General features: G+C 39.1%; 1 protein-coding gene and 1 pseudogene across 2 annotated transcripts; both read left to right on the top strand.

The window, feature by feature from the left end:
• The first annotated feature begins 6,760 nt into the window (after positions 1–6,760).
• On the top strand, positions 6,761–13,231 carry LOC144632295 (cAMP-dependent protein kinase type I-alpha regulatory subunit-like). Its single transcript, XM_078490917.1, has 9 exons — positions 6,761–6,967; positions 7,117–7,272; positions 7,369–7,460; positions 7,561–7,622; positions 7,912–7,958; positions 9,104–9,202; positions 9,701–9,943; positions 11,209–11,290; positions 11,794–13,231. The coding sequence occupies exons 1-9, from the start codon at positions 6,797–6,799 to the stop codon at positions 11,964–11,966; spliced, it is 1,125 nt and encodes a 374-aa protein (XP_078347043.1). The 5' UTR covers positions 6,761–6,796; the 3' UTR covers positions 11,967–13,231.
• Positions 13,232–15,122: 1,891 nt separating this feature from the next.
• LOC144632269 (uncharacterized) lies at positions 15,123–19,707 on the top strand (annotated as a pseudogene). Its single transcript, XR_013566875.1, has 2 exons — positions 15,123–16,380; positions 18,766–19,707. The product of XR_013566875.1 is annotated as an uncharacterized LOC144632269 (transcript).
• Positions 19,708–20,142: the final 435 nt, after the last annotated feature.

Here is a 20,142-nt window from a genome sequence, read left to right as displayed (position 1 = left end):
ATGCAGCTAGCCGATATACATTTTTTAAATTTTTAATTTTTAACTCTTAACTGCAATTTTTATCTTTCACCTACTTTTATGATAAAATTTTATATTCTATTGTAATTTATTGATCTATTTATTTATTAATGTATGTAGTACGATTCTTCAGTTTTTCTTCTTCTTAGAATTTAAGTGTAAATATTTTAACTTTAAATAGCTTAGATATATAATAATGTAAATAGTGTCCACAATTAGTTTTTTTAAGCTAAATACTTCAGACACTTTAATAAAGTATTTCATTCATTCATTCATACATTGAAGCCGCCAATATTAATTTAAGATATCTCCTTACATCTAATTCATTTTTTTCGGCCAGTGTGTTGCACATTATTACAGTATAGACTTCGCAGCCTAGCTGTGTTTTGGCTGTCACGCAACGTGTCTAAGGTTGCGTGACAAGTTTTAGTGGCGCGCGTGGAAGATTAATGCGCATTTTCTTCACACATTCCCTCTGCAACTTGCACCATATATTCACTAGAGCAGGGCTGCAAGGAATAAGGCCGTAAGTGACTCCTGATCTTATATGAAATTCTCTTTTTGATTTACAAGCGAACAAAGGGCAAATTGGAAGGAGAATCTAACAATTTATCAGAAGTCACTTGGAGCCAGTTTCGCCTTTAACTGGACTGCTGAAAATAAAACCTCTAAGATCATACCCCTAAGGTCGGATGGAATCTGTCTTGGTTCATTGATTTGCAGGGTTCGTACAGGTAATAGAAAACCTGGAAAGTCATGGAATTTTAGAATTTCATTTTCCAGGCCTGGAAAGTCGTGGAATTTAAGTTTGGGTCATGGAAAATGGTATTGATTGTACAAAATAAATCAGGCAGGTTAAAACATTACAGTGCGACGCGCCTTACCATGGCCACCTAACAAACTTTTTTACAAGTGTGCTCTCGTATTATTATTCAGTGTTGGACGAACACGCCTCGTTGCAAAGTTGAATAAGATCAAATAGATACTCGTTACATCGTGTTTATCAACAAAATGCAGTGAAAACGTAAAATATTACAAGATGACACTTGTAAAAAAGTTTGTTGGGTGGCCACGGTAAGGTGCGTCGCACTGTGACGTACCCGAAATCAAGATAATTTTTGAAAATTTCCCCCAGAAATGGTCAAATTTAGGAACAAATAAAAACACAGAATGGCTGATCGTATGGAGGGCGCATTGAACTATTTCAATTGAAATTTAGGTCATGAAAAAGGTCATGGAAATTTAAAATACTCAAAAGAGTACGAAGAAAACCCTGATTTGGTTGATGTCCCGAAAGAATACTTTTGAAACCGTTTTCGGTATATAGGTGTCAGACCATTAAGAACAACCGTTTTCGACTGGTTAGTGATTGGTTGAGTCAATTTTGTGTTCTATTGTTACAAAAATGCCCGTTTAAATTTCTGTAGATTTAAATATTGATCAACAGAAAATCGCTGGAAAAGTGTTTCATATGGGAACGAAGTCAACCTAAAACGGATCCCAAAACGACCTTTTACACTTGAACATTTCTACTGAAGAAAAGTACAAAGTACGAACCGGTTTATTCTTACATTAATTTGACTATAATTTCTAACCAATTTCTGCCGAAATCAACCTCGGATGAAATAAAATAGCGATTTTCTGGTGCAATCGACTTTTCGCCCATTATTTTGACTAATTTTTTACGAATTATTCTGAAGTCAACAATCGAATAAAACCCTACGCGATGTAAACATCCAAAAAAGTTTGTTTGCAAAATGAAATTCAAGAATTTTATTTTATTAGTTTTGAACTTGCTTGCCATAGATATTTAGTGGTGGGTCCAGATGCTCTTATAAAGGGGAGATAAGGAAGTCTTTGCTTGCCATTATAAATTATCTTAACAGAGCCGGGGGGGGACTCCAAGGCTATATAGGATGTCGATGCGAAGTTTATGTAGGAAGTAAATTGGGCAGTATTTTGTCACCGCAATTCGAATTTCCTGAGCAATTAGGACAAATAGCAGTTTTAAAAATTCTTATCTCTTCATAGGTTTAGGCAAAACTAAACGTAAAGTTCCCACTGAACATAATAAATTTGTCGCCAACACGAAGCAACTTTATAATCGCTACATATTTTGTGCTCGTGCCCTGCTATCGTAGAATATTTGGGACATCAAAAGCAAGTCAGAATACGGTAAGCATAAGTAAATTTTTTCTTAAGTAGTACTGGGGGCTAGTCGTCCAGATTGGGGGCTAGTTGTTTGGGGCTAGTTGTCCGGGGGGCGAGTTGTCTGACATTCGACGGGAAGGGGCGCGAGTAGCTCAGGCCGCCCGGTCACCTCTCAGCTTTGAAGTGATAATCGCCCTGGTACGAGTAGGATTTGTGACGTGACCCATTATTGTTCCCAAGGTCCACGATTTTTTCGTGCTGACCAAAAGGATCGCGGCCTCTGAGGACGAGAATGTGCGGTTTCGACCAGGAAATGTACCAAGGCCTCGCTCTTGCCCGTGAAACCCCACAACTGTCGCGCTGCTATGGGTGATGTCGTTTTAAATGAAATTTGTAACTCTCGTGTGAGAAATCGTTCGCGATTTCCGTTACACGGATTATAGAGTGGTTGTACACCAACGAGGGAAAAATGAAGTTTCCTTTTCTGTTGGAACGAAAATTTTGTTGTGCCATTTCATGGGATAAATTAAGATACTTTAAAGTTGATTTTAAAACTATAGTAACAGATCATAACATTGATCATTTTGAAGCCTGTCTACCGTCCTCCTCCCCGCCCCCTCCCCTCCCTTTATTTTTTCGCTCGCCGTTTTTCGCGCTCCCCAACTAACCGAACGCCTGGATCAGGCTACTTATCAGGAACATCTACATCAGTTTAAATTGGTTCCGATTTATCGAGCTCCTCTATATTTATTTTATTTTATTTCATAGAAATTAAAGCAGCAGTGTAAATGTTTTTTTTAACTCAACGAGATTGATGATTAAATTATTCGGTTAACCCTTCCTACCCCAAAACAGGCAACCTCATAGATATAATTTTTTCTCAATGACTTTTGCCTCTTTTATGCGAAATTCAGAATTATTTTTTAGCGTGAGTTCTTTTTATAAATGTCAGATTTAAAGAAAATCTCGGGGTTTTTAATAACGACTAGTTCAGTTTTAACATGAACATCCTTGTGTGTTTTTCTTTTTTTTTTTGAAAATTATTTACGAATCTGACGCTTGTCGGACTTTTGAATCGCTCAGCCAGTAAAAAAATTGAGCATCAGTTTTTACAATAGGATTCGCATTCCTGATCTCATTTTCTCAACGGGGGAAAATTTGAAATATTTCGTGCAGAAAGCGATATAAAGGGTTGTGGAGAGATGCAAAGTAATGATTTCAAAAACAAATTTATTTATTCAAAACCCTGGCATAAATCAGTGATAGCTACGATAATTATGCTGAAAATGAAAAGGTTCTTAATTGTTTAACACGAGGGGCCTACGTGTAAACTACCTGAGTGTTGAGCAAATTTTACCTTGTTTATAGTAGTTTTATAAATAAGTAGTAGGAAATAAGGAAATATCCCTACGATTTATTCAGTTATGTCCGAGCTGGTTCATGATGATACGGCGAAACAGAGAAACAATCAGGTATGGGTCATTATTCCCACCGTTTATTATTTTAATATTTTAATTTTACTATTGCATTGCGAATTTCCTGTGTCCACCTATATCAGTCATATCAGACGCAAAGTATTTAACTATCTACTCTACGCTGTAAAGGGAAAAGAAAGACAAAAATGTATGCGCAAGATGACCAGATCAAGCTAAATCACTACGAAATCCGGACAAACGCCCGAGTGTAATTTGGCACATAGCTCTTTGTTACTTCAAGTGCTATGTATAATGTAAATTTATTGCGTATTCCTTTTCTTAACATCCCCCGGAAATATAATTTAGAGTCCAATAATATGTTAACTAGCTCGCCATTTGAACAAAACTGAAAATTCTCCGCTACCGTCAGAAAAGACAGGACTCCACTCAAAAGCTCTCATCTCGTGGCACTAGTCGCGGCGAATTTTATTATTGTTAATAAGAGAAATTTTATCTTGCTGAAAAGATTGGTCACGCCATCAATATTAATTCAGTAGCCTTTGTGGAGACTTTTCGCTTTCCTTTTATAGTAGACCCTCCTGTAAGAAGACTCGGGCTTGCATCGAAGTTGAGAAGAAGTAAAACGTTTTCAATTTCACAGAGAGAAAGACCTCCATTACGCCCTCCATTCATGACTCCAAGGAACGCCTTACGCCAAGAAAATATGCATACTCTGTGGCTGAATATTTAAATTCTCTTTATCGTTTCTTTTTTACATTTTTTTTGTAAACTTGTTACTTGAATTTGCTTATTTCTTTAACCCTCTTTGCTTTGTACCAGACATTTTAAAATTCGGCCAAGACGGACAAACATCCATCAGTGGCCAATGGATTTTTCAATTTTTCAGTGCGACCTTGATAAACGGGGAAACAAAAAAGCTCCAGTTAGCCTGAAGGCGCCGTGGCCTAATGGCTAGCGCGCTGTACTCCAGATCGAGCGGTCCGGGTTCGAGCCCAGGCTGGGGTCACGTGTTGTATTCTTGAGCAAGGCACTTTACTCCCACAGTACCCCTCCCCAATCCACCCATTCAGGGGGGAGTAGAAATTTCCTAGTCGCTTCATCCTATTAAACCAGGATAAGCCTCGGCCTGGTGGACCACTTGGCTCGAAGCCCTAGACAAACGAAGACGCAAGTAGACGCAAGTTGAAACCTTGCGTCTACTTGCGTCTTCATTTGGCCAGGACTTGCGTGCACTTGCGAACACTTGCGTTGACCCACGTTCACTTTGGTCGAGATCAAATTTACACTTAAGTTAACGCAATTTTTTAACCGTTCGGCCACCCATCTAAGTCAACGCATTTTTTGCAGTTTACTTTAAATACTAAATTGCACCTCGTAGCATTGTAAATGACTTTTTGCAAACTTGCGTGCTTTTGCGACTTAACTTGCGTGTCCGTTTGGCCATCCAACGCAAGTCTGTACGCAAGTTGAACTTGCGTCCACTTGCGTTACCGTTTGCCGAGCCAGTGCTTTACTTGCCTGCTGGCTTACTTATTACATCTGTAAGCGAACCGCTGTTGGTAGTTTACCCGATCTCGCGAGTTAAAAAAAAGGCGATACAAAATTAATGAAAACTTACCGTGATACTATAACTAGAGGCGTGACTGAAAGACTCTTCAAGATTACAGTCACTGCAACTCTCTCTCAAACGGACAATCGTCGAGACCGGCTCCAACCGTCCGTCTTCCGGGAAGTGTCCCGTCTTATAGAGAGTTTGTTGACAGTAAAATGACTGAAAAACGGCAGGGACGGGACCAACACCAGGTGTCCGTTTTACTACTCTGTTCTACGGCCTCACCCCCAAAAAATACCCCCCCCCCCCCACCGACACCAGATTAAAAACGTTCGCGGTAATTGTTTGTGCGCATCCTTACTGTTTGTCGCGACGAAAAGCTCACATCTTACATAAAGCCGCTTAATACGGACACTGGTTGATACGGACAATAAAAACTTTTAGTAAGGGACGGACCATTATTTTTTTGGAGGGGGGTGGGGGATGAAAAATATTGAAAAAAATTGTTTCAGGGCATGGAAAGAAAACATGATATGTATAACAAAAAATAGTAAGACGAATGTTGCGAGGGCATAAACTAAAAAAAAAGTTTGCAGAGAAAAATTTTTCATCCCCCCCCCCTCCAAAAAAAATATGTCCGTTTCTAACCCGAGTGACACGCTCTCATATAACGCAAAGATAGCATTACGGAGGTAAGTTATCTGCACAATGCTGTATGTTTTTTGTTGTTTAAATACACAAACTACATTAAACATCTACGTTGTCGCTTTCGAAACGATAAAAGAATAAATTAATTTCGGTGCGAGATGTTGTTTGACAGGATCCCATGTGTTTGACTATTTGCATGAGCGCGAGGTTTCTTTAAGTCAGGAGATTGGACATCGTTCTGCCACTTTTAATTTTTATTCGTCTTTTTATCGATAAAACATGTGTGGTTGACGTTTATGCCATAAGCCAAGTACCGTATTTAAAACTAAAAGTTAAAACACTACCGTACGTGCGATATCATATTATAAAAGACCTGTCTAAATTATTTTCTTTATATTTTAGAAACAGCGCGTGTACAAGATCATTTTAATGCTCGCACAAAAAGCCAGTACATATTAAATATCGACGAACACGAAGAAAAAGAAATTAAATATAGAATAGACGTGACTAATTTTAACTTCAATTTAAACTGCGGAGTCGAAAAGAGTCAAACTGCGCAAACAGACGTAATAGATCGACGTAAATAAGTGCTAGCATTGCTTTAAATTATATTTGAATTGTTGCAAGATTGCGGGGGCGAGGACTTGTGCTATTATTATTCTGAATTTGAAATTCAGTCTTGTTGTAAGGACTGAAGAAAATCGTTTATATTTTTCCATTTTACTGTAATTTTGACGTTCATCTCTTTTCTCTTGGTTCAAAAAATGTTGGCTTTGGTATGGAAAACAGCTTAAACTGCAATCATATGTAAAGAAGACTGCGAATACAGTCGCTATTTGTTGCAAAAATCAGCGGTCATTTGGTATATTATTTGACTGTAAGTACCCACGCATCACTTTCCTGACGTCACATTGACGTCATCCCGCTGCAGTATTGGATAAGTTGGTGTGACGTCACGTCAGTTCTTTTCCGATCGACATTTGCGAGCAAAATGGCGTCCAAAAAGCAGGATGGTGATGCCGAAGCGCTCAGGCAGTGTGAAATTTATGTAGAAAAACATAACATTCAAGCCATACTGAAAGACTGTATCGTGCAGCTTTGTATCAAGAAGCCAGACAACCCGCACAAGTTTTTTCGGGAGTATTTCGAAAAGCTCGAAAAGGTGTTTTTCTTTTGAGCTCATATCGAAGCTTTGTTACACTGTCGTGTTGTTTTTGGGCTGTGTTTTTACTTCAATATTCCACATGTAGACCAAGCCGACAAGTAATTTCGTTTTCTAAGTGAACAACGTGTCTTAAATTTATTTCTCAGGAACATGAGGCAGAGCCACAGGAACACAGCGAACCTGAACAAAAACTTGAAATTGAGGATCACCCCGGGCCCGTCCGTGGCTTTTCTCGACAACGTCGCGGTGCTGTTAGCGCTGGACCAATTACAGAAGACGAAGCTACGTCTTATGTGAAAAAGGTAATTTTAGCGTGAAGGATAAGGTGATTGCTAAGAAAAAGCAGTGGCAATGATGCCAATGGCAAAAACTAACGCGGCTTTCGCTTGGTTTTACAGGTCGTACCGAAAGACTACAAAACTATGGCCGCCCTTTCGAAGGCAATTGCAAAGAACATCCTGTTTTCTCACCTCGATGAAGGAGAAAGGAGGTCAGTGGGAAAAACATTTCAACCTCAACAATTAATTTTGAACTAGTAGTGTTTTTTATGCCAAGAATGTAAGCTTAAATGCATGTTGTTTTTCCTACAGTGATATTTTTGACGCCATGTCTTTGGTCAAACATGGTGCCGGCGAGACTGTCATCCAGCAAGGTAAACGCGTAAAACGCTTTGATTTATGCAGTTAATCTATTCGCGATCGGATTTCTTTTTTTCTGCCAACATTTCGTGTATATAATTCAGGCAGGTCTGTTCCAATCGTCCCTCTCCTCTCGACTGCTCGGAGTGTTTGTTGTCCTCGACATTTTCACGAACGTAATAGGATTAGCAGCCCTTATTTTCAGGCGGTGTTACTGTAGAGGCCCTTTCACACACATAGTAGTATTAAGATAGCATGGAATTTGAAGTTGAATCGATTTGACTTTTATTTTTGCTGTTTCAGGTGATGAGGGCGACAACTTCTACATCATTGACAGCGGTGAAGTTGATGTAAATATCCATGTTGTCTGTTTACATAATTCTGAACACTCGCACAAAACCCTTTTGTCGATGGATTACTGTACCACACTACTTAGACTACCATAAATACCTTAGAATCCTGGCTGGGCTAGTTGAGTTCGTGGAGCCTTGCTTAGACAGACCACATCAAAAGTGTTTCTTGACAATTTCCGGAATTCTGTTAGAAATACATGTATAAATACCTCGAACATGCTCAGCAAAAATCGCATCATTTGACAGGTTAATCTTACATATTTTTTTTTTTGCTCCTGTGGTGGGTATTTTGATTTTTGATTGCTTGGTAGATGGTCAGCTAGTGCAAGGTCTGGAGTGGCATTTATGAGAAGACTGGTTATCCAATACACTTTGGAATTCTTTCTTTCCTTACGGGTCCAAATAGTATACTCAAGGTGCACAAGAAATTGCACTAGCTGACCATGTTACAAGGTGTTTAAAGTCCAAAATGACAAAGTTTTAGCTGTTACCAGTATTTTCCTTAAATTTGATTTCAACTCCCTGAGTTGGTGGTGCACTTTTATACTTAGTTTAGCTACCGGTACATGCTTTTGATTCTGAGGTATTTATACTAGAGGGGTAAAGAATAGGGGTGTGCAAATCCACTGATCAGTGCTATTTTTTGGCCAAATCCATCAATCCTCCACTATTTTTGTTCAAATCTGTATCTGCATTACTTGGAAACTTTGTACGGTATAGATTCACTGTGATGGATGGTAGATACTGTTTATTTTTAATGCCTATTTTTAACGAAGACCACCCAAAGTGATCCGAACTTCGTTTAGTATCCACGAGCAGAGCTCCCTGACATGAAGAGGACGGAATCTAGGCCAATATTCTCAGCTTATCCGCAATCCAATGTATTTTCAAAATCTGTGAATCCGCTCAATGTATCCCAAAAAAATTCGCAAACTGTGTGTTTTTCATGAATTTATAAAGGTTGAATAAACAAAGCTTGTGGGTAATTTGTACTAAAAATTTCTAAATTAGCTGCATAAAAAATTACGTTTTCAGTCTTGTGTGGGGGAAAAATTAATGAGTGCCTGTCCATCGTGTACTGTTGCAAGGGCAACCTTCAAGAAACCAATACTTATGTCTACTATTTTATTTTTGATTGTCAGGTGTTTGTCACTGAGGAGTATGTGTCCACCATTGGAGAAGGAGGCAGCTTTGGTGAACTGGCCTTAATCTATGGCACCCCGAGAGCAGCAACCATCAAGGTTAGGAACATTTGATTAAAGGCATCTTTATAATTGAACATGAACTCCTGTGTTCAGGGAATTTTATAAGTCTGATCATTATTGGATTTCTGCTTAACCAGTGGTCAAAGATCCTATGTGAACCGGCCAAATTGTTCGATATGCAGCCAGTTTATCCCAGTTTACATAGTTTTAAATGACAAGATGCATCAGCATGGCTATTTCCCTAAGATAGTAAGCTTGCCTGTTGCTAACCGCCCCCCCCCCCCAAATTTGTTAGAAATCTTCCCCAGTGGTTTGCTGGTACTCAATCATACACCTCACATCAGGAGAGGCACTGTGAAACCTTGTGATTTGCTCAACTCTGGTATGCTAAATCATGCAAAAAGCAGAAGAATGAGGGAAAAAAAAACAACCACAGATTTAAAAAAAAACCTATAGCACAGGCTCAAATGCAGACTTGTTATCGCATTCTGATGTGTTTGCTAATCATCGTCCTCTTGCTTTGTGTTTCCTTAGTCAAAAACTGATGTGAAGCTTTGGGCCATTGACCGAGTGACTTACCGACGGATATTGATGGGAAGTCAGATTCGCAAGAGGAAAATGTATGAACAGTTCCTCGAGAAAGTCAGTATTCTTGAGTCGCTAGATAAATGGGAACGTTTTACTGTGGCTGATGCACTGGAAGCTGTTACTTATGAGGATAACGAAAATGTTGTAGTCCAGGGAGAGCATGGTGATGAATTTTACATCATTGTTGATGTGAGTATTTACTTTAAGATCATCTTTCTTCTTTAATTTAAAAAGGTTTGATAGTCAAATAAGGCCACTCCTTTAAGCTGTGCACTCAATTAGTATTGAGTTTGAAATATTATTTCCAAATATGAGTGTATCTAATAGGGTTCTTCAATCCCGCCATCCCTAGCAAAATATTCTCTCAATCCCTTAATCCTGACGGTTTCATTGGCTTATCCCAATCAGACCATATTCAAGTCCCTTACCACAAAGATAAAAAGCCCTTTCATTGCAAACCATGGTTCAATAGCCATGTGAGTGACACATGCAAGCTGTAATAAACGCTTTATGCAGCATTTTCTGATGTTCTTGAAGGGCCCACTGACGTATATATTTGGACCCGTTGCTAGGGACATTCACGTTTATATAGTTTTATTTAGTTATATGTCCATAACGTAAATATGACGTCATCGGGCCACGCCCATGATCACGTGACCAATAAAGAAAAAGTCTAATCTTTTTGATGTTTTGCATGTTATCGTATTCATGTGTCATGATCTTTATTTGTTTTTGTCTGGTAGTATGGGTTCCGAAAAATTTTTTTAGAGAGATTAAAATATTGATTTGTATAAATTTATAAAGAAGAGATTGTTTGTTCAGGTCGGAAAGTTGAAAAAGTGAATAAAGACCGCAAGTATTAGATTTTTTCTGCAGGAATCATTTGTTACGCTGCGTATTCATCTGAAGAGAAGCGCGTAGGCGGGAATGCATGTGTCTCTTTTCTGGTTCTGCTGTCTCAGTGAGTAACTATAGTAGATTTTTCGGTAGTTCTTATTGTTTCATCTTATTTGGCAGTTTGAAGAGTGCTCGAGGAATTTTTGCACATCTGGCGCGGACAGATAGCGTGAGTAACCTGTACACGCAATACAGCGCGCCTCTTTTAGCACCTCACCTCTTTCTTGGATATTGGTTCTTTGAAGTGTTATTTCCCAATTCCCACTCTTAAAATCGCCAAATCCTGTGTCCTGTTCATAATTGCAATCCCAAATTTTACTTCCCTTTTCCTCCAAAATCCTGGATCCTGGCCTTTAAATAAGCCAAATCCTGAATCCCAAGAAACCTATTGAGGACCCTCAAATGTGACGTTTCTTTTACTGGTTAGTTCTGAGAATTTGATTCTCTTCTTGTTACAGTATTCCCATTGCCTGTCTGCTTGACAATGATTTTATAAGTAAATGTAGATGTGTTGATCACCTCTTGGAATTAAGGATTAACAAGTGTTCTTTTTACAGGGGGTAGCTGTCGTTTTGCAGCGTAGGTCACCAAATGAAGATTATATTGAAGTCAGCCGACTAGGACAGTCTGACTACTTTGGTGAGTGAGAAATGTTTGAAGCAAGAACAGTGTTGTATTTAGAACTTTATCCTGAACATCATTACGAGTTGTGTACATTTATGCTGGCAGATAAAGAGAGGATTCTGGGTTATTTCAGTTTTCAGTGATATGCGAACTCTAAAATTCAATTTTCTGCCAACGGTTTATGCTTTTTGCAACCATCAGTCATCTTAGCAGACCTCTCGGGAAACAGCAGTTCACATAAACCGGGTCAAAAGGTCACGTTTGTGGGTTGTGTTTGTATATTACGATCCATTTTGTTTGTTTGTTTTTCATGGTTCGTTGGCTGTCACTATAATTATGACTAACAGGAGCAATCGTTAGTTAGATTTTGAATTTCAGATTTCACACATCACTGAAAACCGCAATAAATTTAAATTGGATGCAAGTAGTATTGGCTATTGGTGGAAAGAACATTCATAAGGGTATTATTTTTAATTTTAAAAAACTTCAATTAACAGGTATTAAATTTGTGCTTGCAGGTGAAATTGCTCTGGTCCTTAATCGACCCCGAGCTGCAACAGTCCAGGCAAAGGGAACACTAAAATGCGTCAAACTTGACAGGCAACGGTTTGAACGAGTCCTGGGTCCATGTATCGACATCCTTAAAAGAAACATACAGCAGTACAACAGCTTTGTTTCATTAGTGGTGTAATAATGTTAGTGATAAGCTACAGATTGTATTTAGCAGTGTAACAGATACGGTGATCATGTGAGTGGTGAATTACCCTGTATGTATACTTTAATCTACATAACGGCAATTGTAATACTGCAGTAGTGAGTATAGGTACATTATATCCTAGAATCGTTAAGTTATTAACATGTTTTGCCTGAAGCTTAAAATTGGTCAAGGTCCATGTAAGCATGGTTTATCTTGTTTATGTTTGGCCATTGTAGTTCTTTCTGTGCCTTGCTCTCTTTTATCATCTGTGATTTTAATATCATTTTTGGAGGTTTTCAAATTAAAGGTGCTGTATATTAGGTAAATACTACAAAGACCATCCATCACCAATATGTTAAAGTTTCAAACTCCTGGTTCTTTCAAAAAATAATAATAATTAATTCAACAAATAGAAAATTTGACATTAATTTGCCTTCTACCTTAGTTTTGTGCTAATTAATTTAAGGAAAAAAATGCTTATCTGTAAATCTTAAAATAAAATGTTCAGGGCTTGAAAAAAAAATTGCTGTCTGGTTGTCTGGGACAAGTAAATGAAAGTTTAACACATTTCGGTTTCGAAATTGCTGAAAGATTAGATATAGAGACTTCTTTCCAAAATTGATCCTGATCTGTGTCAATATGCATTTGCATGTTCACTTGAATCAGTTCTAGTGTAAAGTTTTGACCATACTCGGTGTTTATGATAAGCATTTTGAGTGTGAAAGCTTGTGTTACGGTCTGCTTACTCCATGTTTTGGTGGCAGGTAAATTATTGCAAGGGACGGTAGATTATTCTGCTGGAAAATAATGTTTTCATGTTTGTCAAGGGCAGTGTTAAGTTGTTTGCCCAACTAAATTATGAAATACTGAAAAGAAAACAAAGGCTAACATGCAGCTACCCCAGGCAAGCTAGAATGCAAGTTTTTTTTTTTCAAGCCCTGATATGTTATATTCTTCTTGTGATCCAACTTTGCAAATGTTCTTATAAGTAAATGTAAAAACCCATGCATTTTATATTTGTATTTTACTGCGGCAAAGTTTGAGCCTCTCCCCCCCCCCCCCTTGTTTTTTTTTTCTTGTGTGCATAAGTGCTTTGGAGTTGCCATTTTAAGATCATTAACTTGTGCTAACCAAAGTTTGGTTGTTTTATTAATGTTATTTATTTATAGTTTTATGTGGTTTGATGAAAAACATGATAAAGTGCTATGTAATTAAGTAATTGTAAGAATGAAAATAAACAGTGCAATGGAAAGTGAAAAGCAGTGTGGTTTATGAGCTGTTTTGGTCTGAAAAGGTCAGTTTCGGTCTAAACCTGGGGATGTTATTTAAGGGGACCACAGGAGCATAAATATGTAAACAACTCTTTTCATCTTGAAATGAAAAAAAAAAAAAAAAAGAAAAAAAGAAAAAGTAACTAAAACTATCCAGGTCTAATCAAAGTCACAAATGAGCCAACAGATTTTAATTGAATTAATTATTTCTGTTTATATAATGGTTGAGGAATTGTGCACGCTGTGATTGGTTATTTCTTTAATAATGAACTTAGAGGTCATTTTCTGGTCAGTGGCCCATCCAGAAGGTCTGCAGTTTAACTCGCCAGTGCAGGCTTGGATAACATGGCAATGATAAACAGTGTGGTCCTATAGAATAGTGTGGTTTTCGAGTTCTTATAACATTGTCTTCAATCTTGAGTAAAGCTTCTTCCGCTCCCACCCTCCCCTCTTTTTCATCTGTCTGCGGCTGATCCTAAAAGGGCTCATGGCTGGTTTGTGGGGATGTGCCAGTCATGGGGAGGTATTCTTTCTAGCCCTTAGATGTTCCACGCATCTTGAATGCAGTTGCTACGGTAAATCTCTCCCGTTATAAATAGGGAATTGATTTGGCCGTGTTAGGGACTGGTCATTATTCAAAGGAGGGGAAGGAGGGTATGTTCAAATTCTCCCAACCCTCCCCCCATTTGTAACAGCCCTCCCACCCTCTAAATAATGACTGGTCCCTTACCTGGCACAGGAGTTCTTGTACCACACAAGTGTTTATTTCAGTCCAGTAAACTGATTGTTGAAGCCTTGAGAAAGGACCCATCTTCCCACCCTATGATTTTTGAGCACTTCATGATCCGCCACCACTGTAAGATATCATGCAAATGTCATGATTATCCACACGAGTATGAATGGACCTAGAAACGTTGGGGGGAAAACCGTTAAAACACGGGTCTGCTACTTCTAAATGCAGCTTTTGGCCAAGATAGCCCCATTCCCCTATTCAACGCAAAAATTAATTAATTAAAAAATTCTCCGCCACTGAAAGACGAGGCCCTGCGAGTCACGTATTACTAGTATAATTGTTAATTTTTTTCATTAATAGTCTCCGTTTTTGTCAAATTTTGCACGAGAAGAATAGCCAGACGTTTTCTGTAGTAGAAGCCCAGGGGGGGGGGGGGGGGTACTCCGGGATCCAAGTGACGGGGATGTTTTCGGGTCGAAATTTTCGATTCCGGGATTTTTTTGGGTAGGAGAATTTGACAGGTATTTTTTTTGGTGACTTGATTTAAATAGGGGATTTTTTGGGGTATTAAAATCAATGTTAGGGGTAATTTGACTAGGGATTTTTTGGGCGTTTTTTTGGTCCAGGGATTTTTTTGGGTAATGTCGGGAGACTTACGGATTTTTTGGGTCCTGAGTTTTGCCTCCATTCGATCATCCCCGTCACTTTGATCCCGGAGTACCCCCCCCCCCCCCCTGGGAGTAGAAGACGGCTGCTAGCTGAAATTCAGGCTAGCCTGCGAATACAGCCGCCTCTCATTCGCTCTTCGTTGCGGGACGCGAATGAGAGGCGGCCGTATTCGCAGGCTAAAATTCAGGCAAGCGAAAAAAAAAATTAACGTTGATTTGCCTCACTAGGAGAAGAATCTAGGCTCGATTTCGGAAAAATGAGCCCGCGCTCCAACCAAATATGGACAACGGCGCATGAGTATATGGTTAATCTCTGACGTCAGATGTCCGTGAACCAATAGGCGCCAATCTCTCATATTGGAGGGAATTTTGTTATTCTTTTCGACCTTGCGAGCTCCTTTCGAGAACCTTGCGAGTAGTTTTCAGTTCAGAAAGGGCCTTTTTCCTACGTGAAAACAAGCGAAAGAACTGAGAATATTACACAGGTGCATACGAAAAACATTTGCATGATGAACTCTGGTCAAACAACAAGTATACGTCGAGGGACAGACCGTAAACCTGAGCATGTCAATGTGCTATTTCTCTGCGACGAGTGGAAATCTTCAAAGGGTGGTTTGTCCACTTTCAACAGAGAACTTGCTGTTCACTTGACAAAACATTAAGTGAAAGCATGAACGTCCACTGTTATGTATCGCAAAGCGATGAACTGGACAGAGAAGATGCCAGACATCATGGAGTGAATTTAATCACTGCTGAGAGTATTCCTGGTTCTACTGACCGCCTAGATTGTTTAAAGATACCGCCGCCACTTCCACATCTTGACATTGTTGTAGGCCATGGAAGGAAGTTTGGTGTTCCAGCCCATTTTATCAGGAAACAAACAGGTTGTATGTGGATACAATTCGTTCACGTATTTTGTGAAGATCTAGGAAAGTACAAAAAGTCAGAACAGTTGACGCAAGATACCATTGATGAGAATGAAAAGAAGCACAGACTTGAAAAAGAGCTGTGCAAAGAGGCTGATAAGGTTGTTGGCGTGGGACCCAGGCTGCAATCCAAGTACAGAAACTGTCTTCGACATATCAATATACAGGTTCTCACCCCTGGAATTTTTGACAGTTTTTCCAATCAATCCGTGCGCCATTTTCCTGAGTTAAGCTCAGTGGATGAACATGAATTTAGTGTATTCTTGTTTGGCAGGGTAACCTTCGAGGATCTCTATGTTAAAGGTTACGATATCATTGGGAAAGCAATAGCTTCTCTCGGAGAGAGTTTTAAGCTAACGGTTGTTGGCTCACCACCTGGTGAACAAAGGAAAATAGAAAAATGGTTTCTAAAGAAAACACAGATTACACGCGAGCAGCTTACAATCCGTCGTTATTGTGATCAAGAAGAACTGAAGGGGATGTTCCGTGAAGCTGATGTAGTTGCTCTGCCATCTCGCGCTGAAGGGTTTGGCTTGGTCGCCCTAGAAGCCATTTCTGCCGGAGTTCCAGTTCTTATATCCAAGCATTCTGGAATCTCTACAGCTCTTCAGGAGGTGGAAGGCGGAGCTTCTGTGATTGTTGCAAATCAAGACCCAGAGGAATGGGCAAGAAGACTCCAGCAGTTGTCCCAGCAACTCCCTAAAGACAGATCTGACAATGCCATCCGTTTCCGAGAGAACTACAGAAAGGCTTACCCTTGGAAAACCGAATGTGGCAGATTTAAACTGATGATTGAGGTTCTTCTTGAAGGTTTGTTGAGTAACCTAATCATTGGGGATTCATGCTCCATTTTGCTAAGCAAAGTTTTTGGTTTCATACCGCAAATTTTTAACATTGTGTCTAGATACCCGGCAGCCGGGAAGTGTTTTCAAAATACTACATACCCGGCAGTCTGAAATTATTCTAGAATTTCCACGGAAAAACCAATCCAATCCTCCTCAAAACTATAGATCTTTGCTTAGAAATGCCAAGCGATTTCAATTATAGTTTTGGCTTTGTGTTTGAAGAAATTTTCGAGCTTGGGCATACTACAAAATCTTGATTCTTCGACACTTAGAAAAAATCGTACTCTGACTCCGGTGTCAACTCTTATAGAATAATTTCTACAAAAACTGAAGTTGAAACCCTGCGAGAGTATTCGATATTTGCTGAGAAATGCGAAGCGATTCTAAATAATGTTTTGCTTTTGTTGTGGACGAATTCAGTCTTGGCTTCGGCGTACTATAAAATCCTCGACTCACGGGCACGGTTGTTCAAAAGACTAGATACCCGGCAGTCAAAAATTCATGAATAATCAATACATTCAATATCCACAAAAATGATCATTGAAACCTAGCTCCCGAGAGTATTTCAGTATTTCAATTTTCGGTCGGAAATACCAAGCGAGTTTTTACAATGTCGAGTTTTTACCTTTGTCACGCCACTAAAGTGTCACACCGGAAGTTACATCGGTGGCGGACTTTCGTCACCGAACGCTCAAGCGTTTTGTAGCTATTTTGTACTACTTTGCCGAGGCAATTGTTGAGGCCTTAAGTTGGAAAATCGCTTGGTATTTCTACACCGACATCTCAGCAGGTTCAAATGGAAATTTTGATGGAAAAACGGGAAGCATTTTTGACTGCCGGGTATGTAGTCTTTGAAAAATCGTGCCCGTGAGTCACATAAAGTTCGTACAATTTGTGCAAAACCAAACTGACATTGTAAAAACTCGCTTGGTATTTCCGACCGAAAATTGAAATACTGAAATACTCTCGGGAGCTAGGTTTCAATGATCATTTTTGTGGATATTGAATGTATTGATTATTCATGAATTTTTGACTGCCGGGTATCTAGTCTTTTGAACAACCGTGCCCGTGAGTCGAGGATTTTATAGTACGCCGAAGCCAAGACTGAATTCGTCCACAACAAAAGCAAAACATTATTTAGAATCGCTTCGCATTTCTCAGCAAATATCGAATACTCTCGCAGGGTTTCAACTTCAGTTTTTGTAGAAATTATTCTATAAGAGTTGACACCGGAGTCAGAGTACGAATTTTTTCTAAGTGTCGAAGAATCAAGATTTTGTAGTATGCCCAAGCTCGAAAATTTCCTCAAACACAAAGCCAAAACTATAATTGAAATCGCTTGGCATTTCTAAGCAAAGATCTATAGTTTTGAGGAGGATTGGATTGGTTTTTCCGTGGAAATTCTAGAATAATTTCAGTCTGCCGGGTATGTAGTATTTTGAAAACACTTCCCGGCTGCCGGGTATCTAGACACAATGAATTTTTAATCCTGGCACTCTGGCGATCGAGTAGCCTGTGCAGCTGGCGGTTTTGTTGCGGTTTTGTAAGGGCCTAGACCCCTCATGGCTTCACAACTTGCTTGTCTGCCCGTTAACCCCAACAATACCCACCAGCCATGCAGCCTAGTGCCAGAATGTTATAATAAGCCCCTGAAACATCAAATGCAAATATCCTTTCAAAAATAAGCCCTGACTGTGTAGGGGTACATGTATGTAGGGCTATTTGTAGTGTAAGGGCATTCAGCCATTAAGTATATTACCATGGGGTGGGTACTTGTCCAATGTTTAGGTATAGGGGTGCTGTTGGAGGTTTCAAACCCTGACCCTGTTTAGGAAAATAGAAAGTTTTAATGCCCTACCCTCAAAGAAAACATTAACATGCTAAATCCATGAGCCCCAAAATTGAAAATTGCACATTTGCAGGATTTAAGTCATATCCTGCACATAATTCTGCAGGTTTTTGGCTGTTCACACCTTAGTTGGAACATGATTTGTACTCTATAGAATCACGTTTCAATCACACGGCCATTACCTTTAACAGTCCTGCAGCTACATCCTGTCTAGGACAGGTTCAGACCCTGATTAGGATAGATTAGTTTATAATTATATGCCCTGTTCAGGGTCAAACACTATGCCATATCCAGTGGCATGTCGTCATATAGACCACATGGGATCTGACAGAAATAGCCTAGTCAAAAATTTTTCAACATACAACTCAAAGCATTTCAAGCTAAAACGATTTCAACTCCTGATGGTTTATGTCATAATATAACAAGAATAAATTGCTTAATGTCAGAACAAGAATAAATTATTAAAAAATTATAGATTTAAAACATTGTTATTGTCTTCAGGGTCCAACAAGGAGAACATTAAGCGACTGTCACAAAAAGTCCAGAACTCAGATGAAAGGGTCACCCATAGGAAGGGTAAACGATCGCTTCTTGCTCCAAAACAAACAGAAGACTTGCCAAGTAAAAGAAGGAGGTTAGAAAGCAATGATGATGCTGCAACCACATTACAAAGTAATGTTTGGTGGCATCTTGGCCAGCTGTTTGGTTTCCGCAGAATTGAAAGTCAAAGACTCAAATGGGGTGACATTACCCTGGAAAAAGACTCCACGAAAGGAAATGAAAGGCTTGTCTTGAAATCTGAATCCAGTCCAAAGCCTCGCCAGGTATTTCAGCCCGTAGCAAAAACCAGCACGGATACCTACCAATGCCCAGTAAATCTCTACAAAGAATTTTGGAGTCACCGGCCAGAAGATATGAACAAGCCTGACTCCCCTTTCTACTTGTCTGTTAATCTAAGAAGAAAACCAACTAATACAGTGTGGTACATGAAAAGACCACTAGCTTTCAAGAAAATTGGAAAATGATGAATAATTTGTGTGCCTTCATGCAACAAAAATGGACAACTTCTTAAGCCTCGGCTAAACGACCAAACATTTTCGTCCAACATCATGTTTGTCTTACACAACATGGGGTGGCTAAACGAGCAAACACTGTTTGATCAAACATCTACCAAAGTGAGCCCACATAACGCCTTGTGCATATTACCGCTGAAATTATGGCGCTATGTCACATTTATTTGGTTTCTGATTGGTTGCTTTTTCCTGCTTAGGCTTACTTTGTTTGCAGAGGTGGCTAAACGATCAAACATTTGCACATGAAGCAAAATGTTAAGAGGCGGCTAAACGGTCAAACATGCTCTTCCAACACGATGTTGGATGAAAATGTTTCATCGTTTAGCCGGGGCTTTACACTCACAGTAACAGACAAATCTGTTTGAATGACTAGGAAAAGAGAAGCATCAAAACCTGGGCATCAAAATAATCTCCTAGCTGTAATACAGTGATAATGAGAAAAAGGAGAAAAGAGTTCATCTATGTGAACTATGTGATATTCAATTGGTAGTCTTTATCATTGTTTTAAAAATGTATCTGTATTTCTAGCCAAATAAAAATATTTCACCAGCTACAAGCCATGCCTCTTTGTCCTTTTGGATTGTTAAATCAGAAGCAAACAAACATGCAATAAGAAAACTGCATTTTTTGTTGTAAAAATCAAAAGAAAGCTAGAGACAATCTATGAAGACCACCTGGACTGATTATTTCAGCTATTTCAGTTTATTTATTCAAATTTGAGACACTCATATACCTGGAAGAAAATAAATTAAAATTTCCCGACTTTTTACTGATAACAAAACAATGTACAGACCATAACAAGACT

The sequence above is a fragment of the Oculina patagonica genome, chromosome 12 (assembly GCF_052425735.1).
Source record: "Oculina patagonica isolate OP01 chromosome 12, crgOcupat, whole genome shotgun sequence".
NCBI lineage: Eukaryota > Metazoa > Cnidaria > Anthozoa > Scleractinia > Oculinidae > Oculina > Oculina patagonica.
The sequence above is the reverse complement of the archived record's forward strand: the minus strand, read 5'-3'. Positions and strand labels throughout refer to the sequence as shown.